The sequence below is a fragment of the Aethalodelphis obliquidens genome, unplaced genomic scaffold, assembly GCF_003676395.1.
Source record: "Aethalodelphis obliquidens isolate GAN/ISIS:26980383/991018 unplaced genomic scaffold, ASM367639v1 scaffold8, whole genome shotgun sequence".
Classification (NCBI taxonomy): domain Eukaryota; kingdom Metazoa; phylum Chordata; class Mammalia; order Artiodactyla; family Delphinidae; genus Aethalodelphis; species Aethalodelphis obliquidens.
Genome location: NW_020837952.1, coordinates 58,019,772 through 58,045,928, shown reverse-complemented (window position 1 = coordinate 58,045,928; position 26,157 = coordinate 58,019,772). Strand labels below are relative to the sequence as shown.

Here is a 26,157-nt window from a genome sequence, read left to right as displayed (position 1 = left end):
CTCACGGCCACGCTCGAGTGGGAGGACACTCATCTAGGCTCCAACCCGGGCTCTGTTCTCTGAGTGGCCAGGTCAGGCCGGGCGCTCAGGAGGCTTGGCAGGGGCCGGGAATGAGTCCCTGTGGGCCGCAGGCATGCCCTAGGGAAGGGGTCAACCTTGGACCCATGTGACAATGGGGTGGCCAGAGCAGAAGGAGGCCATGTGGGGAGCTGGGAGGAGGACACCCTGGCTCTAGTCCTCGCTCTGCTGCGACACTGTGTGACCTCAGGCTTCTATTCCCCTTCAGCCAATGAGAAGTTTGCACCAGATGGCTGCTGGGGCCTGTCTTCCTGCTCTGACTCTGGAGCTGGGACCTCATTAGCCTGGAGCCCTAGCTGAGGGTGGGGACTGTCACCGTCTACCTGTGCCCACCACCCCGACAGTTTGTTCTGGCCTCTAAGCACGCACAGGCACCACCCAAGGGCTTCTAATGACTATCTGCTTACCTGAGTCATAAGCAGACTTCCTGGTGCATTTAGGTTAACAGCTTGGGGACCACAGACACTCAAGGCAGAAGCACCGCCCCCAGCCAGGCCACTTTTGCCTTCATGACAGTGAGCTCCACAGCTCTTAGCATTCAGGGAACTTGGCCTCTCCCTTGGCACTGAGTCAGAAGACCAGCCAGGGCCCCGTTCAGTCTCCAGCTTATCCCCTGTCGTGGGCTTAGTGGCAGGAGGTGGTGTTCCTGCAGCTTATTGGAACAGGGAGCGTGGATGAAACCACACTGAGTTTGTGGAAACTTGAGGCCCCTGAAAGGAGGCAGCCAGGCCTGCAGAAGCGGCAACTCTGGATTTATTGGATGTTTTGTCATTCGTGGCTCTTAGTCTTGGGGATGTCAGAGGCTGGGGACCAGCCCAGCCAGAGCTTCCTCAGGAGCTGGGGGACCCAGCCCCCAGGCCTCTCCTCCATTAGGTCCACCTCAGAAGCCTCTAAAAAGCACAAACAGATATGCCCTGTGGGTTTCTTGCTGGGAGGAACCTTTCCCCAGGGCCAGGGTACCCTCTGGTGCCAGGGAAGCAGGTCAGCGTTGATATAAGGCTAGGCATTCCTCCACCCCAAGCGCAGTGGCCTCAAGTCCTGCCAACCCAAGAAGGAAGCAGGAGGCAGGGGGTGCTCATCAGGAAAGACAGGGCATCCGGCTACCTGGGTTTCTTCCCTCCCCTCCCTGGGGCAGGAGGGTCAGGGAGGAGCTCGGCTGTCTGTGGCCTCTGCAGGGTCACCGAGCTTAGAGAGGAGAGCAGCCCTGCTACAGCAGATGGGGCCAGTTGTCTTACCAGAAGTATATGCAGCAATCTCCTTTTGGACCTTTTTATTTTCCTGGGAAGGAAGAAAGGGGACAGTGGTGGGATGAGACAGGCTCTGCACTGTGCAGATGGGGAAACAGGCCTCACTTCACAAGGAGTCAGGGAAGGCCAGGATTCAGATCTCCTCTGCTCAGGCCATGTCTACTCCTCTCAGCTCCTCACAGAGCTGTTGCTCGACTGAGATGGCAGTTTGGCAGATGGCTCAGTCATCTTGGGGGTGCCCCCGCCCCCCATTGCCCTCCTTCCCCAGGGCCTCTCCACTCCACCCTGCAGAGCCCTGGGGCTCCTCAGTAGGACCTATGCTGGGATGTTCCAGTTGAGGCTTCCTTACCTCCCAGCCTGGGGTCCCTGCCGCCTCCTCCTCCTCAGGTACCTCCTTCCCAGCAGGAATGGAGGAAGGAATGGGGCTGCCTGCTTCCTCTCCTGGGGACCTCATCTCCTCCTCGTCCGAAGACAAGATATCAGCCTCCTCCTTGGGGGCAGCATCATTCGGTCCTCCTGTTGCCTTCGGGGTCATGGCCTGCAGGGAGGGACAAGAGCGCAGAATATGGGCAGAAAGGCCCCCTGATCCCCCAACCCCTCTCCCTGTTCTCCACACCTGGAGTGTGTGTAGTTTTTCGTTTTTCCAGGGAAGCCCCTCCCTTCTCAGCTCACGCTGTGGGAGGGTTGTAGGTTTCCTAGAGGGGCCCTGCCACTCTCCCTGGGACCCCTGGCCATGAGCTGGGGCATCCCTGAGCCTCAGGGAGCTCTGACAGGAGACAGCCCCAGCCCCGGGCCCTTCCAGGGCAGGCCTCACTTACCTCAGAGTCTTGCTTCTCCCCACTCTTGACTCTGCGTCTCTGCAGAGGGAAACAGGGGAAGTGACATTCAGCTGTGAGTGTCTGGGAGTCCTTCCCTGCCTGGCCCATCCTCTTATGGTGTGCGCCTACCGAGGGTGCCCAGAACAGCCATCCTACCCCAGGGGGAGAGGGGTCCCCAGCCCTGACCCACCTGAGCGGTCACAGGGTAGCATTTATCCATCAGTCCCCACACTGGCCTTAAGGTCTCCCCTAAGGGCTGCATGACAAGGAGAAAGAGAGAGAGAAGGAGGGCTGAGGTGACATATTAAGGGCTCAGCTATGTACTAGTCCACTGTCAACGCCTGCTGCGAAGACACCTAAAGACTACCAAGGATTTAAGGAAAACTTCACACAAACAATAATTGATGGCTTTAGAAAGATAAACTTTGCATTTACAAAACAAGTATGGGCGTTAAAATTGAAATGTTCAAACAACAATCTCTAATTCTTCAAAAACAAATATGATATTATAATAGGAATTAAAAATTAAAAATCCAATCAAATTTTAGAAGGTAAAGAATAGAGAGAAGAGAGCGGGAGGTCCAACAGCTAAATCATAGATCTTTCTGAAAGAGGGAAAAGAGACAACAAACTGGGGTGGCAGGGAGAGATATCAAATAAATATGTTCATTTTTTACCAAGACAATTTCCCAAAGATGAGCGACATGAGTTTCCAGAAGAGAAAGAATCGCCAAGTGTCCAGGACAATGGATGAAGGAGACTCACCCCAGATTATGCCATCAATAAATTTCAAAACACTGAGGATGAAGAGAACCTAAAAACTTCCAGAGATATGAAGAAAAAAGTCTGTTTTAGGAATTCAACTTTCATCAGACTTTTCAACACCAACCCTTTGAAGCCAGAAGAAAATGAGGAGCTTCAAAATCTGTCAGAAAATTATTTCTAGTCTAGAATTCTATACCTAGCCAAACTTAGTTAAATATGAATTAAGACCTTTTCAGATATGTAGTATCTCGAGACTACCCCTCAGGAAGCAACTGGAGGCTGTGCTCCCCCCAAATAAAGAGTAACATCAGCTCCCACATGTGAAAGAAGTGAAGCACTCCCCACAATGACGGTGAAGGGAGGTCCCAGGACAGCTGAGCAGCAGGCCTCAAGGACGTCCCGTCCAGATGGAAAGAGGAGGATGGAGGGCTCTATGAGATATGTCTCCAGGGAAACCATCATACAGATAAAACACCTAATTTATCTAAGTGTATTGCAAGGAGATTAATATTTTTGGTAGAGATTTTGGATGAATTAATTATAGGTACAGAGAAAACAAATTTTTAAAAAAGAGGAAAAAACAAAATTATACACAAAGAGTAGTTACAGTACACTACGTGACTCAGGAATACTATTTACATAGTTTTAAAATGTAAACCCTCAGGCTTCCCTGGTGGCGCAGTGGTTAAGAATCCGCCTGCCAATGCAGGGGACACGGGTTCGAGCCCTGGTCCGGGAAGATCCCACATGCCGCAGAGCAGCTAGGCCCGTGCGCCACAACTACTGAGCCTGCGCTCTAGAGCCCGTGAGCCACAACTACTGAAGCCCGTGCGCCTAGAGCCCGTGGTCCGCTCTAGAGAAGCCACTGCAGTGAGAAGCCCCCGCACTGCAACAAAGAGTAGCGCCCGCTCGCCTCAACTAGAGAAAGCCCGTGCGCAGCAACAAAGACCCAATGCAGCCAAAAATTAATTAATTAATAAAAAAATAAACACAATGTAAATCCTCAATATTGATCTAAATAAAATTACAATACAAGCCTATTAGAATGACTAAAAAAAAGGTAAATGTTGGAAATGATATGGAACAAATGGACCCTCTCATTCATTGCCAGTGAGAATGCAAAATGGGTGCCAGCCATTTTGGAAAGGTTTTACAGTTTCCTACAAAACTAAATATACGCTTGCCGCATGACCCCACAATCCCACTGCTAGGTATTTACCTAAGTAAAAGGAAAACCTATGTTCACACAAAACTTGTACATGAACATTTATAGTGGTTTTATCTGTAACTGCCAAAAAACTAGAAACAATCCACATGTTTCTTACTTGGTGAATGGACAAACCGTGGTACATCCATGCAATGGACAGCTACTCAGCAATAAGAAGGAACAAACACTGCTACACACAACTGGGTGGACCTCAAATGCCTTTTGTTAAGTGAAAGAAACCAGGCTCAAAAGACTACATACTGGGGAATTCCCTGGAGGTCCAGTGGTTAGGACTCTGTGCTTCCACTGCAGGGGGCCCAGGTTCAATCCCTGGTCAGGGAACTAAGATCCCACAATCCTGCTGCACAGCCAAATAAATAAATAAAAGACTACATACTGGATGTTTTTTTGTTGTTGTTGTTTATTTATTTATTTTACTTTTGGCTGCGCTGGGTCTTTGTCGCAGCACACAGGCTCAGTACTTGCCCCATGGCATGTGGAATCTTAGTTCCCCGACCAGGATCGAACCCGCGTCCCCTGCATTGGAAGGCGGATTCTTAACCACTGGACCACCAGGGAAGTCCCTGGATGTTTCCATTTATATGACCATCTTGCAAAGGCAAAACTATGGGACCAGAAAACTGCTCACTGGATGCCAGGGGCTAGGAGTGGGGAAAAGGTTGACTATAAATGAGTATGGGGGAATTTTTTGAAATGATGAAACTGTTCTGTATCCTGGTTGTGGTGGCAATTATACAATTGCATACATTTGTCAAAACTCACAGAACTGCACACTAAAAGGGATGGATTTCACTCTGTATAAATAATACCTTAATTTTTTAAAAATGAGTGAAAAGAGCCCACTGTGTGGGAGAGGGACTTAAAAGCCAAAATGAGGACTTCCCTGGTGGTCCGGTGGTTAAGAATCCACCTGCCAATGCAGGTGACACGGGTTCGAGCCCTGGTCCAGGAAGATCCCACATGCCGCGGAGCAACTAGACCGCGTGCCACAACTACTGAAGCCCACGTGCCTAGAGCCCATGCTCGGCAACAAGAGAAGCCACCGCAATGAGACGCCCGCGCACTGCACGAAGAGTAGCCCCCGCTCGCCGCAACTAGACAAAGCCAGCGCGCAGCAACGAAGACCCAATACAACCAAAAATTAATTAATTAATTAATTAATTAATTATTTTAAAAAAGCCAAAGTAATATAAAAGTCAGCAAAAAAGCAAAACTGATACTTAAAATTTTTTAACAACTGAAGATGTCATTACTCAGAATAAAACATTTACAATGCAAAAAACTAGGCTATAACTATACTGCAAGACTAGAGAAAGGTGAGATGTATGTTGGAGGTGGCAGTAAGTGTGCAGCTGTTACAAGAGCTAAATCCTCATCTTTCGTTGTAGGAATTCATTCGATGTTTAAATCTGAAAAATCAAGACAAAGCAGGATAAGCTTTCTATTTAGAACCATGGAGGCAAAATCAAAGGCTTCAGCTAGCAAATTGGAAGCTGGAAAGACTCCCACCCTGGGTTGTGGGAATCATGGGTGAAGAGGATGGGTGAAGGGACAAAAGACAGCTAGTTTTTTGTTTCAAGTCTTAAAACTTTGACTCCTCGAACTATGTATATGCATATCTTTGATGACAATAAAACTTTTTAAAATGAAAATTTGGTTAATTTAAAAAAAAAAAAAGGAAGCAACATAGGACTCTGTCTCTAAGGCACCTGCCAACATGGGCCTTATTAGGGGCTCTCCAACCTCTGAATAGTCCCTCCCTAAATATGTAGCACACACTTCTCCGTGTTGCTGGGTCACAGATAAGCTTATTCCCACGAAAATCCTCTCTTCCCAATAGCACTAGATGGAGAGCAGGAAGCCTCCAGAGACCAGGTATGTGGCTCTGTCCTGTCACCTGGGGCAGCCTGGGTCTAGTCGCTGTTCTTCTGGGAGCCTACGTTTCCTCCTCTATAAAGTGGGAGCTGCTGGGTTGCTGCGAGGTTTCAATAGATGGGCAACACCTAATCCAGCACGTGGCCCTCAGTGGGCATCCAGTGTCCATTTGTGTTTTCCTGACAGAGGGCTGAGAGGAGGGGCTTCTGCCATAGGTTCCTGGACCTGGGACATTAAAGAGGGTATGTAACCCCAGGCAGGTGTCCTGCTCACCACCACCCAATTCACATATGAGTGTCGAACCATATTCCAGGGCTACTCACATGCATTAGGGGTCACCTGTTCCTTTAGGTTTGTCTAGGTCACTGCTACGGAGCTCTGAGGTGAGCTTACAGCCAGCCCATGACAGGTGGGGCCTCTGTTTGACACTTTGCCAGGAACACAGGGAATTTCTCCAGAGCCCTCACATTCTCTCACACACACACACACACACACACACACACACACACACACAGTTGGTTGACCATTTGAGATCAAGGAGTATGACCTCTGTTTTTGCTACAGTGAGACAGTCCCTCTAAACTCTGACAGAGGTCCCTACCTGTGATGATTCCCCAGCAATCTCATGGTCAGGAGCTGTTTTCCCCACACACCCCTGAAAATAGTAGTACACCACTCCTGCAGGTAGATGAAGAAAGACTAGTTAAAACGTTTAAAAGAGTGATGTAATTATTTTTAAATGTCAGTATTTACAATATGCCAGAAATTATATCCTTTTCAACTATTTTAATGTGTGATGAAAGATATTAGATATTAACTTACAATGTGTGAAGGGATAGTTTTTCAAAAGGTACGCAACCAAATAATGTCCATAGGACATTATTTGGTTGTATGCGTTTTTTGGTTTGTTTGCCGGTTTTGTGGGGTATGCATGGATTTTAGAGTGAGATATGGGTTCAAATCCCAGACTCACCATGAAGGTGCAGAGGGAAGAAAGGGGGAAAGAAGACCAGCCTTGGCTCTGAGCAGTGTGACCAGCCCTGGGGAGCCAGGTACATGGCAGTCTCAGGAGGGGGCCTCTGGGAATCCCAGTGAGTAGCTGGAGACTGGGGTCCTGCCATCATCCCCAAATTACCCCAGCACCCAGACCCTTACCTGCAAGAATGAAGATGTGTACTACATACAGCAACTTGTATAGCCTGGAAGGAAAGCAGAGCTGAGTGTGAGGCTGGGGCCTCATGCCCTCACCAGTGGGTGCTGGTTTTCCTCCCCAGTCCAAGCCACAGGACCTATTCCACCAGCACTCGTCCAATCAATACTTGTGGATGAATGAATCCATCAGCAGTAACAGGGCTCAGCCTGGGCTCCCTGCTGACTGGCCGGCATGCTCTGTGCCTCTGCCTACTGCTGAGAAAGCCAGACTTGGTGCCTGGAACCCACAAGGATCCCCTGACCCACTCCCTTCTCCTTTCCTTCTTTACTTGTTTACACAGGTCCATCTTGCCTCTCCAGCCAGAAGGCAGGGACTTAGCCTTGGCTGGACACTCATAGTTATTCATTCAAGTGCTGGATTAGCTCTTCCCCCCAAAGCCCTCCAAAGCCCTCCCTACTCTGGACTGACAGATCCCACAACCTGGATTAGAAATAATATCTCATTGTCCATCCTCCTCTTCTAGGACCCCTCCCTTGGGACAAACAGAGCATCTTTTTTTTTAATTTATTTATTTATTTTTGGCTGTGCTGCACTGCATGCAGGATGGTTCCTCGACCCGGGCCTCCACAGTGAAAGCACCAAATCCTAACCACTAGGCAACCAGGGAACTCCCTCAAACAGAGCATCTCGGCACTGCCAGGATGATGGCTCCCCTGCCTACACACACACAGGCATGTCCCACCTGTCAGTACCAGGCCCTCCACTCTGACCCTGAGTCCCAGAGACACTATAACAGTCAGGGAAAAGGGAATATAGAACCCTATTTTCCCATCCTTGTGGCACCAAGTGAGGGGTCCCCTTTCCTGGTCTTTTGGGGCATGGTAACAGGGCCCACCTAAACTTTACCTCTCTCTCTGGCAGCACAGACCAAACACCATTTTCAGTCTAAGAAGAAAAGATGGCAACAGTCAATGCATCACATAGACCCAGGGTCCTGGTGTTCCTTTACTCTGTGGCTTGCAGGGATTGCAATGGGCTAGAGGCAGTTGGGGGAATGGCAGGACCTCCACAAGCAGGGTTCATCCAGGGGAGAGCCTGCTGGTCACAGCTGGAGGCTAAACTCAGGATGGAGTGGGCTAGCACTAGGAGCTTGGAAAATGCTCAGGAATTTCTCCCAAGACCTCAGAGCCCCAAACAAAAGCTGGTTTCAACGTCCTCAGAGCTGGAAAGGTAGGTCCCAGGGAATCAGGATGGGAATAGCGGGGTTGGGAGAGGATTAAAGAAAAACGTATAGCTCTGTTAAACATTTTGTGTAAAATGACCCCAGGTGTAGGTGGCTAATTATAATAGTAAATAAAAAGGATTAAAAACTACGAACAGTTTAAAGTATTTTCTGTGTTATACAGCATTTTGGGAATAATCTTGGGAGTTCTGGGGGAGATTCCCTAGCTGCCTCAGAAATTCCCTGTCTAGAATCCCACCTTCAGTGTCAAACTGCATATAAACTGACACTGGTACAGTCAATGTCTCCAGGGTGAGGTGGACCTCAGTGTGGCCTGGTGAGCCTCTGTTTCCCAAGTCAGTTCCCCATTCTCCACAGGGACTATTTCGGTTTTTTTTCATTTTATTTTTTTAGATGTACGTGGGCCTCTCACTGTTGTGGCCTCTCCTGTTGCGGAGCACAGGCTCCAGATGCGCAGGCTCAGCGGCCATGGCTCACGGGCCCAGCCGCTCCGCGGCATGTGGGATCTTCCCGGACTGGGGCACGAACCCGTGTCCCCTACATCGGCAGGCGGACTCTCAACCACTGCACCACCAGGGAAGCCCCACAGGGACTATTTCGGAATCTCTCTTTAAACCTCCAGCCCCTCCTCTGCCTTCCTCACCTTCACCAGGGAACACACGCGCTACCAGAGGGGTGTTCCCTAGACTTTCTGCCACCAAACTCACCCATCTTCTGCTTCTCACAGGTCATTTCCTCTTCAGGGGAGGAGGCTGCGCCCCCCTCTCTGGGGCTAGCCCCCTCTCGTACTCCATTCACCTGGTCTTCTCATAACCTGGGTGTTTGGAGGTCCCCTCTCTCACTTGCATATTCATCCTTTCCTTTTCTGGCTCCTTCCCATCAGTATTTATCACTCATCTCTTCCACTAAAAAAAGAAAGGCCTTCTCCCTTGAACCCATATCCCTTCTCCAGATACAGTCCTTATTGTCCCCTACCCTTCACACCAGTCTCCTTGAGAGAGCTGACTGCAGTACGTATCTTCACCCCTCTTCACCTCTCCCTCACTCCACAGCCCACTGCAATCTGTTTCTGTCCCCATCAACCTCTGAAGCCTCTCTCACCAAAGTCACCAATATGCTCCTAGTCACCAAATCCAGTGGGCCTTTTTCGGGCCTCAGCTCACTTCATCTCTCTGCAGGGAACTACAGCACCTCCCTTCATACTGAATTTCCTTCTCTGAGAATACTGCTAGCAGTATACTCAACAGTAAGCTTTTTAGTTATTTATAACTTGGTGTGAGCAAAGTTATCAGGCTTTTTCTGAGGGAAGGTTTGGAAGAGAGAAAATGAGTCCTGAGTGAGAGAAGAAGAGGGGGAAAGGGGGAACGTCAAGTAGAAAGGGATGCAGGACAGGCAGGCTACGAGTCGTAAAGACAATTTTCACCTGCTTGGGTGGTTTATTGAGCGCAACCTTTTGAAACTGCTTACCAAATCTACCAACCCTGATGACGTTAGTGATTTGCAGAGTACCCTTTGACCATATCAGTGTACAGGCAACCTATTCACCTCCCCTCAGGCTCCAGGACTGAGACTGAGAAGGGCACCGGAGCTCAGCTAAGTCTGGCAGTCCAGTGCACAGCCCCTCCCTTTCACAGGAGAGCACTGTCTGTGTGTGACATCATGTCTTAGGGGGCTTTATGACAGGACAACGTCTCCAACCTTGGCCAGAGTAGCTTGTCATTGCCTCAGGGTGGCTTTAAATCCCAACCAGTCAGAGAAAGCACCTTTGTAGGTATCTCTTTTGTTCCATTCAATGCCATCAATGCTGCCTGAGCTCCTGCAATGTGCCAAGCTGTATGCAAAGCCCTGTAGAGACACAAAGACACAAAGGTGTATAAGACTCAATCTTGTCACATAACACAATAATCTTGTTTTTAAAATAACCATTTAAAATGACCATTTCTAAGTGTAATCCATTTATTCAACCAGTGTCTGCTGAGCTTTCATTCTGGTCCAGGAATAATGCTCAGGGGATAGAAATGTAAACAGGACACACAGACTGCCCTCAGGGTGCTTGAAGAAGTCAAATAGACATCTTCTGATTCAAGACAATAGCTTTTATACCCTCCCCAAATTACTATAAATGTAACTAAATAATAATTACAAAACTATGGTTGTTAAAACTGAAGAATGCTTTAGTTTCACATACACATGAAATATTTACCAAGAAAGATCACATTCTCAACCATGAAACAAGCCTCTATAATTTAAAAGATTTAAGTAATTTCAAGTACATTCTCTGACCACATGGAATTAAATTATAAATTAGTAACAGAAAGATCCTAGAAAAATCCCCAAATAATTGGATACTAAACAACACACCTTTAAATAATATATGTGTATCAGATGTAGAGAACAAACGTATGGACACCAAGGGGGGAAAGTGGCAGGGGAAGTGAGGTGGTGGTGTGATGAATTGGGAGATTGGGATTAACATGTATACACTAATATGTATAAAATGGATAACTAATAAGAACCTGCTGTATAAAAAAAATAAATAAAATAAAATTCAAAAATAAATAAATACATAAATAATACATGTGTGAAATAGGGAATTCCCTGGCAGTCTAATGGTTAGAACTCTGTGCTCACTGCCAAGGGCCTGGGTTCAATCCCTGGTCAGGCAACTAAGATCCCACAGGATTTGCAGTGCAGCTAAAATATATATGTGTGTGTGTGTGTGTGTGTGTGTGTGTGTGTGTGTATACATATATATATGTATATATATGAAATAAAAAATCAAAAGGAAAGTTAGAAAGCATTTTGAACTGAAAGAAAAGAAAAAATATCAAAATTTGTGGGATGCAGCTAAAGTAGTACATGGAGGGAAATTTATAGCACTAAAAACACCTATATTAGAAAATAAGAAATGTCTCTAGAAAATAAGCTTATGGTTACCAAAGGGGAAAGAGGGTGGGGGAGGGATAAATTAGGAGTTTGGGGTTAGCAGATACAAACCACTATATATAAAATAGATAAACATGGGACTTCCCTGGCAGTCCAGTGGTTAAGGCTCCGCACTTTCACTGCAGGGGGCGTGGGTTTCACTGCAGGGGGCATGGGGGCGTCAGGGAACTAAGATCCTGCATGCCACGTGGCACAGCCAAAAAGTAAAAAAAAATTAAAAAATAAAAAACAAGGTTCTACTGTATAGCACAGGGAACTATAATTCAACATCCTGTAATAAACTGTAATGGAAAAGAATATAAAAAAGAATATGTATAACTAAATCACTTTGCTCTACACCAGAAATTAACACAACATTGTAAATCAACTATACTTCAATAAATAATTAATTAAAAAAGAAAATAAGAAATGTCTCAAATCAATGACCTCAGTTTCTACTTTAAGAAACTAGAAATGGAAGAGCAAATAAAAGCCAACGTAAGCACAAGAAATTTTAAAAATCAGAGTGAAAAGAAATGAAATAGAAAACAGACAAAGAAAAGAAAAAAGTCAATAAAACCAAAAGCTCAACAAAGTGTACAATCCTCTAGATAGACTAGATCAGGAAAAAATGAATAAGATGCGAATTATCAATATCAAGAATGATAAAGGTGACTGATGCAGATTCTATAGATACTAAAATAAGGGAACATTATGAACAATGCTATGCGGATAAGTTTGACAACGTAGATGACATGGACAAAATCTTTAAAAGACACAAAGTACCAAAGCTCATGCAAGAAGAAATATATAACCTGAATAACTCTATATCTATTAAAGACATTGAATTTATTTAACTTTCCCACAAAGAAAACTTCAGGTCCACATGGCTTTACTAGTAAATTCTATCAAACTTCTGAGGAAGAAATAATACCAATTCTACACAAACTCTTCCAGAGAAAAAGGAGGAAATACTTCCCATCTTGTTTTATGAGTGCAGCATTATCTGATATCAAAACCAGACAAAGATGACATGAGAAAACTACAAAACAACATCCCTCATAAACACTGATGCAAATATTATTTACAAAATCTTAGCAAATTGAAAACAACAACATATAAAAAGATAATACATCATTACCAAAGGAGTTTACCGTCGGGAATGCAAGTTGATTCAACATTCAAAAACCAATCAATATAATTCACCATATTAATAGACTAAAAAACAAAAATCATATGATTATCTCAACAGATGCATAAAAAACATTTGACAAAATCAACATCTGTTCCTGAAAAAAATCTCCCAGCAAACTAGGAGTAGTTAGAACATCCTCAACCTGATGAAGGACATCTATGAAAAACTTAGAGCTGACAATATACCCGATGGTAAAATACTGAAGGTTTTCCCCTTAAATTCAGGAATAAGGCAAGGATGTTTGCCCTCATTGCTTCTATGCAACATTGTACTGGAAGTTTTAGACAGTGAACTAAGTTAAGAAATAGAAGTAATTATCCCTTACACCATCAGTAAACCTACCACACTCCTGAATGGGGCAACGATGTCAAAGAAGAAGCATAATATCAGACTTCCCTTACCATGCTTAATCTAGTCCAGTAACCAACCTAAAATCTGATTTATTATCACTTGTTGATTTTTTTCCTGAAGTCAAATTGTATACTTTTAGTAACAGATTTCTAGAGTCAGAACCTCATGACTGCGATGATTCAGCCCTTTACATGTATAACTTACAAAACTACTTGTGTTAACATTCCCTCATCAATTTATGCTGCAAATTGCAAATGAGATAAAAACCTCTCACTTGCATCTATATCATAATTTTGCTCATTGATTATACTAATGTTTTTCAGATTTGATACAATCAGCCATTAAATGATGATCACCTCTTTCAATGAACTACAAAGATTAAAATTAAAAAATAAAAGAGAGGAGTAAAAGGTAACCAGATTGGAAAGGAATAAATAAAACTGCCTTTATTTTGCAGACAACATGATTGTGTATAAAATCCTGTGGGATCATCCAAAAAGCTACCAGAGTTTAGCAAAGTGAAGGATATAAGGTCAATATGTAAAAACCAATTGTATTTGTTGTGAACCTAAAAGTGCTCTTAAACAAATGTATTAAAAGTCAGTTGTTCATAGCACTGAACAATTGGGAATTGAAATTTTAAAAATATCATTTATTATAGCATCAAAAATATGAAATACTCTGACAAAAAATATGTGGAAGATCTGTACACTAAAAACTACAAAACATTATTGAAAGAAATTAAAGACCTAAATAAATGAAGAGATAAACCAAGGTCGTGAATCAGAAGATTCAAAACTATTAAAATGTGAATTCCACACTCAAATTGATCTATAGATTCAGTGTAATCTCAATTAAATTTTCAGCAAACTTTTTTGGTAGTTGAAATTGATATGCTGTTCCTAAAGTCCATATGGAAGTGCCAACAACCTAGAATTTTGAAAAAGTAAAGTTGGACAGTGATCAAGACAGTATGAGATTGCTGACGTCAAGACAGATGGAACAGAATAGAGTCTAGATATAGACCCATATATTGTCAGTTGATTTTAGACAAAGGTGCAAATGCAATTCCTTGAAGTGAAGGAAGCCTTGACCCTTAAATCATATAATTTTAAATTGACTTAATGAGGCAAAAGTAACACCAAGCTTTCCATATGTATACATATCCTGGTTAAGATTTCTGAACGTAAAGAACAAGAAAACATTAAGGCAGGGAAAAAAAAAGGTTACCTAAAAAGAAAAAACAATCAGAAATCAGAATGGCATAAGAATTACCATATGAAATACTAAATGTTAAAGGACAGTGTAGTCATGTTCTACAGAGTTTTGAGGGAAAATGATTGTGACTCAAGAATTCTATGCTGAGCCAAGTCAGCTTTCGGTGTCAAGACAACAGAAAGGTTCTCAGGAGCCACTAAGACCAGACATCAGACTACCATCTGTGTACGGTGCCTCTCTCTCCTACCTCAAACAACAGAGGTAAAAGAAAGTAGATCTTTAAATAAATCCATAATAGCGCTGGAAAGCAAAATGTGGTACCCTGTTGAACCAGAAGCCATAAGGTATCTCTCAGAAATGGAAGGCAGGCAGGATGCGGTTGACAGAGGAAACCAAAGAACAAAATACAGGCAGGAGAACATCACTGTGAGAGGCAGAGAGTCCCTGGGAGTCTCTGTCCGTCAGAGTGACAGATCTGGGGAGCAGGAGAGAAACTTATTGGGATGATTGGTTTGGGGATTCATGTGAAGCAAAAAGATGACTGACTTCCTCTCTTTCCCCACCTGTGGCAAGCAGACAAAAACAGATGCATCAACCACCAGGTGAGAGCAATGATTGTGAGGCCCCTTGCTGGATGGCTGGTAACACCCAGCAGGACTGGGGACCCCCATTATCCCAAAGTCTAACCACAAGTGTACCCTGCCTAGCAATGTCTTATCCTGACTCCACAGAGACTAATGCCACTTCACAGTAAATAAAACCATTCAAAGAGAATCCATCAGAGAATCTCAAAGACAGACTTGAGCACTTAGCCAGAACTCGCCAAATATTTGAAGAAAACCAACAGTAGAAAAGAGAAGCACAATGCTATACAAACAAAAAAAAACTAATGACTAAGGAAAAGAGTTAATAGAGAAAATCAAAAGAGACTTTAAAGTAAATATTAAAATCCTCAAAAAGATAAGAGAGGATATGGCACCCATAAAAGTGAATTGTCTATTAGGGAAAAGAAACAGCACAGTGGAAATAAAAATAGAGCTGGTGTGGGCTTCCCTGGTGGCGTGGTGGTTGGGGGTCCGCCTGCTGATGCAGGTCCGTGCCCCGGTCCGGGAGGATCCCACATGCCGCGGAGCGGCTGGGCCCGTGAGCCATGGCCGCTGAGCCTGCGTGTCCGGAGCCCGTGCTCCGCAGCGAGAGAGGCCACAACAGTGAGAGGCCCACGTACCAAAAAAAAAATAAAAATAGAGCTGGTGAAATATCGGCTTCCCACTAAGGCTTTTCAAAGACTTAAAAGTTTCAGCCGTGAGGGAGTGGCTGGTATTAGATTTACCTTTGCACAATAAACAAACATAAAAGGGGACAAAATACATTCAACTACTTTTAGGCATGGAGAGCAACCAATGCAGATTTTCTCCTGAGGGTACTTCCCTAAGTGTGACCTGGAGTGGTCGAGCCAAGACAGGGAGCAGAATTCTTACTGGGTATAAAAGGCAGAGCCTGGGGTTTAGGGCTGCTAGTGTCACAGAATTTGAGGGTCAGGGAAGTGAAGTGGAGGTAACCATAGGCAAAGAGCCTGAAAGGTCTGAGTATAGATGTTCGAGTCCTTGGCCAACTGCTGGGCTGAGCAGATAAGACAGCGTAGCATACAACTTCGGGGAGCTGAGAGCACATGGGGAAATTCAGAGTCACATAGTGCTGGATGACATTGGAGACTGGGCCTGGCCAAAGTGAAGAGATTTTGGTGCATACTCTAGGCATTCAGTTAAGACTCCAGAAAAGCATCCCCTAGGAATAAGGACTGCATCTACAACTATGGGCAAAACTAAAATACTTCCAAACAACTGAAACCTAAATTCAAGCCTCAAAGCCTGCCAAAACAAAACTTGATGTTCCTTTTTTATTTTTTTGTGGTTTTAAAAAAACGTTTATTTTATATTGGAGTATAGTTGACTTACAATGTTGTGTTAGTTTCAGGTGTACAGCAAAGTGATTCAGTTATACATATACATGTATCTATTATTTTTCTTGATATTCCTTTAGAGAAAAATTAACATAATCTACAACATATCCATGATGTCCAGCTAACAATAAAAGTTACTAAACTTTGGGACTTCCCTAGTGGCACAGTGGTTAAGACTGCGCTCCTAATGCAGAGGGCCTGGGTTCAATCCCTAGTCAGGGAACTAGATCCCACATGCATGTCACAACTAAGGAGCCCACGTGCTGCAACTAAGGAGCTGATGAGCCACAACTAAGGAGCCTGCCTGCCACAATTAAGGAGCCAGCAAGCCGCAACTAAGACCCAGTGCAACCAAATAAATAAATATTTTTGTTAAAAGTTACTAAACTTATAAAGAAGGAGGAAAAATTAACTGATAATTAAGAGATAAACAGTCAAAGAAGTTGACCCAGGGATAATCTAGATATTGGAGTTAGCAGATAGGGACTTTTAAAAATGGCTATGATTAGCATGTTAAAGAAAATAAGACAAAAAGATAGACAAAACAGATGAAGAGCTAGAGTAATTCAACAGAGAATTCAAATCAGTAAAAAATCAAATAGACACTGTGGTAGGACAGCCTCTAAGATAGTCACTAATAATCTCCACTTCCTAGTATTCATTTGAGTGTGGTCTGGATTTATTGAATAAATTTGGTAGAAGTGAGATGTCACTTCCAAAATAAGTTTACAAAAAAAGACTGTGGCTTCCATCTTGAACACTGTACTCACTCCCACTCTCTGAACACTTGCTATGGGGGAAAACAGTTGCCTTATAATGAGGCAGCCCTGTGGAGAGCCCCAAGTGATGAGGGCCCAAGGCCTGCCAACAACCACGAAGTGGATGCCACCTCACACTCTCTTTCCCAGCCCAGGTGAGCCCTCAATGATACCACAGTGCCAGCTGACTGATGACCACCTCATGAGGGACCTTGAGCCAGAGGCACACAGCTAAGCCTCACCTGGATTCCTGGTCCCTAGGAAACCATGAGATAATAAATGTTTGTTGTTTTAGCTGATAAGTTTTGAGGTAATTTGTTCATAGCAATAGATAGCATAGACATTCTAGAACAAAATACAATATCTGACATTAAGAACTCACTGGACCAAATGGGTTAACAGCAGACACAGCAGAAAATAGAATTAGTGTGGGGAACAGGTACAAGATGCTTTGTGAGCAACAAATGCTCTGTTCTCTGATCCCCATCCAAAGGTCTTGAGTTTCTCTTAGGGTCTGAATATACATACACATACTATGTGTAAAGCATTCTATGTTCCCTGTTAGGAAAACTCAGCAGTATAAAGATGTCATTTTTTTTCGGGGGGGCCACCAGGGATTGAACCCACACCCTCAGCAGTGAAAGCACAGAGTCCTAACCACTGGACAGCCAGGGAATTTCCAAGATGTCATTTCTATATTCAATTATAATCCATATTCAATGCAATCTCAATCAAAATCCTGATGATATTATATTATTTTTTTGTTTAGTTTTTTGTTTCCAGTTTTACTGAGAAATTGACATACATCACTGTAAAATTTTAACACATACAGCATGATGGTTTTATTTATATATATTGTGAAATAATTACCACAGTAGGTTCAGCTAACATCCATCTTCTCATATAGATACAATAAAAAGAAAAAAAATTTCTCCTTATGATGAGAACTCTTAGGATTTACTCTTAAGGACTTCCCTATGTATCATAGAGCAGTGTAAGCTATAGTCATGTTGTGTATTACATCCCTAGTACTCATTTATCTTAAAACTGGAAATTTGTACCTTTTGACCTCCTTTCTCTAATTCCCCCTCTCTCTACCCTCTGCCTCTGTGACTTGGGGGGGGTTTTTTTTTGTTTTTAGATTCCACATGTAAGTGAGATCATACAGTATTTTTCTTTCTCTGTATGACTTATTTCACTTAGCATAATGCCTTCAAGGTCCATCCATGCTGTTGCAAATGGTAGGATTTCCTGTTTTTTCATGTCTGAATAATATTCCATTGTATATTTAGACCACAACTTCTTTATCCGTTCATCCATCATCAGTGGACACTTATGTTGCTTCCATGTCTTGTCTATTATAAATAATGCTGCTATGAACGTGGGGATGCAGATATCTTTTCAAGTTGGTGTTTTCATCTCCTTTGGCTACATTCCCAGAAATGGAATAGCTGGATTATATGGTAATTCTAATTCTTAATTTTTTAAGGATCCTCCATAGTGTGTTTCATAGTGGCTGTGCCAATTTACAATCCCACCAACAGGGTTTCCTTTTCCTTTCACAACTGTGCCATGATTTGTTATTTCTTGTTTTTTTGATGATGGCCATTCTAACAGGCATGAGGTGATATCTCATTGTGGTTTTAATTTGCATTTTCTCAATGACTAGTGATGTTGAGCATCTTTTCATGTACCTGTTGGCCTTTCATATATCTTCTTTGGAGAAATGTCTATTCAGGTCCTTCACCCATTTTTTAATTGGGTTATTTGGTTTCTCTGTTCGTTTGTTTTGCTACTGATTCTTTACATACTTTGGATATTATAACTAAAATAAAGGAGAAACCTTGAGAGTAGCCAGAGAAAAACAAATCTAGGACCTATATGAGAAAAATCAATTTGAATGACAGCTAATTTCTCATTAGAGGCCATAGAGGCCAGAAGGAAGTGACACAATACTTTTCAAGTGTTGAAATGTCAATCCAGAATCCCATATCCATTGAAAATATCCTTCAGGAATGCTGGGGGAAATCAGGAAATTCTCAGATGAAGGAAAACCAAGAGAATTTGTCACCAACTGATAGGCTCAACTGACTTTTTTTTTGGAGGTAAAATTGGTATATTACATTTTATGAGTTTCAGTTGTACAACATTATAATCTGATATCTGTATACGCTACAAAGTGATCACCACCAAAAGTCTAGTTACCATCCATCACCATACAATTGACCCTCTTCACCCATTTCGCCTACCCTCCAGCTCCCTTCTGCTCTGATAATCACCAATCTGTTCTCTGTATCTATGAGTTTGTTTTTGTTTTATTTGCTCATTGTTTTTTGCTTGCTTTTTTTTGTTTTGTTTTGTTTTTTAGATTCTACATATGAGTGAAATCATATGGTATTTGTCTTTCTTGAGATCCATCCATGTTGTCACAAATGTCAAGATTTTCTTCTTTTTTCCTTTTCATTCTTTTCCTGTTTTGTTGATCTGTCCGTTTTTTATGCCAATACCATACTGTTTTGATTATTGTAGCTTTTAACTGAATTTTGATAAGGGTGCAAAAGCAATTCAGTGGAGGAAAGCTGGCTTTTCAACAAATGGTTCTGGAGTAATCAGACATCCATAGGCAAAAACAAAACAAAACAAAACCCCTCAATCTAAATCTAACAGCTTATATGAAAATTAACTCAAAATGGGCCATGTACTTAAATGTAAAACATAAAACTCTTAGGAAAACAATCATAGAAAATCTTCTGGACCTAGGGCTAGGGTTCTTAAATTTGACACCAAAAGCACAGTCCACAAAAGGAAAAAAAATTATAAATTGGCTTTCATCAAAATTAAACACTCCTGCTCTGTGAAAGACCGTGCGGAAAAGATGAAAAATCAAGCTACAGAGTGGTAGAAAATGTTTGCAAACCATGTATCTGACAAAGAACTAGCACCTAGAACATATAAAGAACTCTCAAAACTCAACAGGTAAACAATTTAATTAGAATATGGGCAAAAGACATGAAAAGCCATTTCACTAGAGAAAATATAAGATGGGAAATAAGCACATGAAAGGATGTCAACATCACTAGCCATAAGTGAAATGCAAATTAAAACAATAATGAGCTATTCCTACACATCTATCAAATGGCTAAAATTAAAAAGTTCCTTCACCAAAAGCAGAACAGGAACTGGGTCACTCATATATTGCTAATCAGAATGCAAAATGGTACAGCTGCTCTGGAAAACAATTTAATAGTTTCTTACACAATTAAATATGCAACAAACACATAACCCAGCAATTGCACTCCTGGGCATTTATACTAAAGAAATGAAGGCTTGTGTTAACACAAAAGCTGTACACAAATACGTACAGTTTTACTTATAATAGCCCAAAACTGGAAACAACCCAGATGTCCTTTAAGGGGCGAATGGTTAAACTGTGGTAAATCCATACCATGGAATACTACTCAGAAATAAGAAGGAATAAACCACTGATACATATATCAACCTGGATGAATCTCAAGAGAATTATGCTGAGTGAAAAAAAAAAAAGGCCCATCCAAAAGGCTGCATACTGTATGATTCCATTTATAAAACATTCTTCAAATAACAAAATTATAAAAATGGAGTCCCTTTATTAGGGAGGGACTAAGGAAGGAAAAGGATGACATGAGGGATCCTTGTGGTGATGGAAATGTTCTGTATCTTGATCATATCAATGTCAGTATCCTTGTTGTGATATAGTACTATTGTTTTACAATATGTTACCATTGGGAAAAACTTGGTAAAGGGTACATCTGACTTTTCTGTGTTATTTCTTATACATGTGAATCTATAATTATCTTAAAAGTTTAATTTAAAATGTGTAGCATAATACAGGGAAAATTATAAAAGCTGCTTTCCCTTCCCTACAGGGGCCAGAAAGAAAAGGCTGAGTATAAGGCATGTGGCTGTATATCTTGGCCCTGATGGATCAATTCCTGATACCTCCCCGTTGCTTTTGCTTCCATCTTGGGACCCCATGATCCCATATACCACTGGAACCCAAAACACCCTCTGCTCAAATCTCTGACTCTAAGGTGGTGGTCTCAGGAAGAAGGATGCAACCATTTTAGATAGAAAAGCTTTAAATCAAGGCCAAAAGTGGGGTGAGAGGAGGGATGGAGTAGAAGAACAACACCGAACCCACGTAAAAAATTCTGGGAGCTGGGACTTCCCTGGAAGTCCAGTGGTTAAGACTTTGCCTTCCAGTGCAGGGGGTGTGGGTTCGATCCCTATTCGGGGAGCTAAGATGCCACATGGCTCGAGGCCAAAAAACCAAAACATAAAACGGAAGCAATATTGTAACAAATTCAATGAAGACTTTAAAATGGTCCACATCAAAAAAATCTTAAAAAAACAATTCTGGGATCTAGTTCTCACTCCACTACCAACAGCACAAGTATCTTAAATGCTGAGGTCTTCAATTCAACCCAATTTAACATTCACTGGGCACCAACGACAGTGGCGAGAGGTGGCTAGGGATAGTGGTTAGTCCTTAACCTATATGTACATCAATGTCCCCTACCAAAAAAAAGTAATATTCTTTTCTATAGAAAATTGAAAAATTTGGGTTAAATTGAAAATCTTGGGTTAAATGTTCATAAAATCACCTTTAGAAATCTCTATTTGTATTAATCCATAACATATAATGTAAGTAAAAAATGGGGGCTTAAGATGCAAACACAGCATCTAGGCAATGCCCTGGGTGCATTCCAACCCTCCCACCTCAACAAGACTACCACCCTCCACTGGTTCTTGGTCACTAGAATATACTCTGTAAATGTGTTGTAGGGATTGAGGCTAAAGAAAGTTAACGGGATTCTCATAATCTGATTAGTAGGCAAAGGAAAGAAAACTGACATTTATCAAACATCTGTGTGAAGCAGACACTCTTCCAGGCGCTTCATAGTATATACATTATCTCATTTAATCCTCTCAACCCTGTGTGGTAGCCATTGTTATGCTCGTTTTACAGATGCAGAAACCAACGTTCATGGAGGAAAGGTAACATGCATCTTGTAACTGATATCAGGGACTGACAATAAATTTTTTTCACTATATGCTACATTGCCTCTAATTTTACAGAGGATATTTATTTTCTGTACTGTGCCATCCTGTCCAATTTTCTAAAATAATTGTTTTTAATAAGGACAAATAGGGTTTTTTCCTTTTTTAAGGTGATGAAAGGAAGAAGGCATTATTAAGACACACTGGACTTTACACATTTGAAAAATCATCAGACCTTTTTTTTTTTGGCTGCGCTGTGTGGCATGTGAGATCTTAGTTCCCTGATGAGGGATCGAACCCGCGCCCCCTGCATTGGAAGTGCGGAGTCTTAACCACTGGACCGCCAGGGAAGTCCTGAGACCATTTTTTTCCAACAGCTTCATTGAGATACAATTTTCATACCATAAAATTCATTCTTCACCCATTTTAAGTGTACAATTCAATAAATTTTAGTATATTTACAAAGTTGTACACTATCACCATGAACTAATTTTAGGGCATTTCCATCAGCCTAAACAGAAACCTTATGCTACACATTTACTCCTCATTTCTACTCAGCTCACTAATCTACTTTCTGTCTCTATAGATTTGCCTTTCCTGAACCCTTCATACAAATGGTATCATACTGTATTGTTGTGTGTCTATCTTCTTTCTCTGAGCATAATGTTTTCAAGGTTCATCCTGGCTGAAGAGTTTTCTATTGTATGGATGTACCATATTTTGTTTATCCACTTAAAAAAATTTTTTTTGGTATATCCAGTTGATAGACTTTGCGGCTGTTTCTACTTTTTAACTATTGTGACTAATGCTGCTATAACAGTTCACATACAAGTCTTTGTGTGGACAAACCTTTTCATTTCTCCTGGGTAGATACTAGGATTGAAATTGCTGGATCATATAGTAAGTCCATGTTTACCTTTTTAAGAAACTGCCAGACTGTTTTCCAAAGTAGCTGTACCATTTTACATTCCCATCAGCAACGTACAAGGGTTCCAATTTCTCCATGTCCCCACCAACACTGACTGTTGTCTGTTTTCTATTTTAGGAATTCTAGTGGGTGAGAAATGGTATCTTACAGTTTTGATTTGCATTTACCTAATGAACGCTGAGTGTCTTTTCATGTATTATTGGTCATTTGTATCACTTCTTGAGAAAAACAGCTATTCAAAGCCTTTGCCCATTTAAAAAAAAAGGCTATTTTTTTAAGAGCAGTTTTAAGTTCACAGAAAAACTAAGTGCAAAGTACAGAGTTTCCATATACCCCTTGCCCTGCCCACCCTCCAGCCTCCCCCACTACCAACATGCCCCATCAGAGTGCTATATTTGTTGCAATGGAAGAACCTAGATTGACACATCATTGCCATCCAAAGTCCACAGTTTACATTCGGGTTCACTCTGTGGGTTTGGACAAGTTTATAATGACATGTATTCACCATTATAGCATCATTCAGAATGGTTTCTGACCTAAAAACCCTCTGTGTTGTACCTATTCATCCCTCTTTCTACCCTAGTCCCTAACAACCAATGATCTTTTTATTGGCTCCATAGTTTTGCCTTTTTCTAGTATGTCATATAGCTAGAATCATACAGTATGTAGCCTTTTCAGATTGGCTTCTTTTACTTAGTAATATCCATTAAAGTTTCCTCCATGTCTTTTCATGACTCATTTCTTTCTAATGCTCCAGAATATTCCACTGTCTGCATGTACCACAGTTTATTTGTTCACCTCCTGAAGGCCTTCTTTGTGGCTTCCAACTTTTGACAATCATGAATAAAACTGTTATAAACATCCATGTGCAGGTTTTTGTGTGGACATAAGTTTTCAACTCATCTGGGTAAATACCAAGGTGTGTGATTACTGGATTATATGGTAAGAGTATGCTAGTTTTTTTTGTTTGTTCGTTTTGGGTTTTTTTTGGCTGCCCCTCACAGCATGTGGGATCTTAGCTCCTGGACCAGGGATCGAACCCAAGCCCCCTGTGGTGAAAGCACGGAGTTTTAACCACTGGACTGCCAGGGAAGTACAGAGTATGCTAGTTTTGCAAGAAACTGCCAAACTGTCTTCCGAACTGTCTTCCAAACTAGCTGTATTCGCACCAGCAATGAGAGTTCCTGCTGCTCCACATCCTCATTAGCATTTGGTGTTCTCAGCTTTGCTTATTTTTAAATTGGGTTATTTTTTTTGAGTTGTGTCTTTTATATATTCCAGATACAATTCCTTTATGGAATATACCATTTGCAAATATTTTCCCCCAGTTGTGAGTTGTTTTAGAGACCTTTTTTTTTTCAATGAATAAGAATATTAAACACTAAACTCATGACAGTGGTTACTCCTAGAGGAGGCAGGAGCATGAACCAGGTCAGAATTACACAGGTGGGTATCAGAGGTAGAGCGCAGACTCTGGAGTCAGCTACCTGGGTCTCAACCCAGTACTGTCAAGTAACTTAGCCTCTGTGTTTCAGTTTCCTCATCTGTAGAATGGGTATAACAGCACCTATCTCACAGGTGTGTTTCAAGGCTTAAACAAGTTAATGTGCCTGAAGAATGTAAAACAGTGGTTACCAGGAGCATGGTACGCAATACATAAATGTTAACTGTACTACAACTTCTTGAGGTGGGTACTGAAGTTCAAAAGTTCCCATTCTACCATGCTTTATCACTTACATATGTTACATGCTTTTTTAACTTTTGGGGAAGGCTTTTATTCTTGGTTCCTATTTCTTTCCACTACCCCATCTCACAGTTACCACATTTTTATATTTCAAAAGTTCTTTCTTAACCAATATCTAGTAGATGCCTTTAACAGCAGGCTATAGATACACTGTCTCATTTTGTTTTATCACCCCAGCTTTTTTTTTTAAACATGTTTATTGGAGTATAATTGCTTTACAATGGTGTGTTAGTTTCTGCTTTATAACAAAGTAAATCAGCTATACATATACGTATCTCCATATCTCCTCCCTCTTGCATCTCCCTCCCACCCTCCCTATCCCACCCCTCTAGGTAGTCACAATGTTACAAGCTTTCTTTTCATGCATAATTCATTTAAATGTACAAATACATTTTAAAAAATAATACAGGGAAAAAATCCAATTTTTTACCCTTTAAAATGGGTAAGACTGGGCTAGATGCAGGGCCATCCCCCATGCTGGCTGGGGTTCCAGAGCTAAGCTCAGCCCTGACCCCTGCTGCTTCCCCAAAACTCACAAAGTATCTATCAACTGCATTTTCAGAAATGACCAGTGGACTCCAGGCAGGAGTCTGTCTGGGGCAGAACCTAAAATGGCAAGTGACCTAGGCTGCACCAACTCACTTTCTTCACCTGTAAAATGGGGATGCTAACAGTATCCACCTGATCTATGAGATTAACTAAGACTAAGTAGAAAATCTACGCACGGCCTGACATGTTGTTAGCTGTTATTTTTCCCTTTACCCTTCCAGGCTCCCCTTGATGTTCAGAGATATCCTCAGTAGAAAAATGCTAGGAAAGGGACTTCCCTGCTGGTCCAGTGCTTAAGACTCTGTGCTTCCACTGCAAGGGGCACTGGTTCAATCCCTGGTGGGGGAACTAAGATCTCTCATGCCCTGCAGCAAGGCCAAAAAAAAGAAAAGAAAAAATGCCAGGAAAGAGAGAGGTACCCAGAATGGACGACCTAAGGTTCCTTCCAGCTCCAAAACTCTGGGCTGTTTTTCATAGAGATCCAGAGTTTGGGATGAAAACGTCCCCGTCTAAAATGGGGCTGATGATATAACCCACCTCCCTGGGCTGTGGAGAAGGGCCGAGAAGCTCAGAAGCTCAAGGCCAGGAGAGCACTTTCACGTCTCTACCTCGCTTCAAAAGAGCTGGTTTACAGGGGGGAAAAAAGTTATTGCGGAAAAGCCGCAGAGGTGCCAGGCCAACGCCACAGCAGCCCAGGCGCCATTACTTGCCTCAGCAGGGCCCACGGCCCAAGCGCGGAAGATCCACGACGTGCGTGTGGATGTGCGCTACCACAGTAGCGCCCGGAGCAGTTCGCGGGCGTGACGCAGTGGACGCCAGACAGCAGGCACGCGCCAACTCGCGGCACAACGGCTGGCCTGGGCCCGAGCGGCCCCTGGCGGCGCGGTCGGGCGACCGTTAGGACGTTCAACGGCCGAGCGTAAGATTCCGCAGTGCCTCTCTCACACAGAGAGGGAGAGAGAGGGAGAGAGAGGGAGAGAGGGGGAGAGAGGGGGAGGAGGAGAGGGGGAGAGGAGGAGAGGGGGAGAGGGGGAGAGGGGGAGAGGGGGAGGGGGGAGAGGGGGAGGGAGAGAGAGGCTTCT

At 42.7% G+C, this 26,157-nt stretch overlaps 1 protein-coding gene across 2 annotated transcripts; it reads right to left on the bottom strand.

The window, feature by feature from the left end:
- Positions 1–784: 784 nt before the first annotated feature.
- Positions 785–26,023, bottom strand: LOC113621103 (uncharacterized). 2 transcript variants are annotated; one of them, XM_027107858.1, is made up of 10 exons: positions 25,786–26,023; positions 10,171–10,252; positions 8,071–8,109; positions 7,167–7,210; positions 6,613–6,689; positions 2,334–2,399; positions 2,144–2,182; positions 1,675–1,863; positions 1,314–1,356; positions 785–968 (listed from the first exon to the last, which is right to left on the bottom strand). In XM_027107858.1, exons 2-10 carry the CDS (start codon positions 10,194–10,196, stop codon positions 847–849), a joined length of 645 nt encoding a protein of 214 aa, XP_026963659.1. In that variant the 5' UTR covers positions 10,197–10,252; positions 25,786–26,023; the 3' UTR covers positions 785–846. The 2 variants fall into 2 exon arrangements, with proteins under 2 accessions (XP_026963659.1, XP_026963660.1); XM_027107859.1 differs by lacking the exon at positions 8,071–8,109.
- Between the last annotated feature and the right edge of the window lie 134 nt (positions 26,024–26,157).

Excerpts from the sequence above, each read along its gene's own strand:
- LOC113621103 (XM_027107858.1), bottom strand. The coding sequence starts at position 10,196 with ATGGAACAAAAGAGATACCTACAAAG. Across the intron at positions 7,211-8,070 it reads CTGTGCTGCCAGAGAGAGAG|GCTATACAAGTTGCTGTATG; the intron begins GTAAAGTTTAGG and ends CTTTCCTTCCAG. Across the intron at positions 6,690-7,166 it reads ACACATCTTCATTCTTGCAG|GAGTGGTGTACTACTATTTT; the intron begins GTAAGGGTCTGG and ends ATCTACCTGCAG.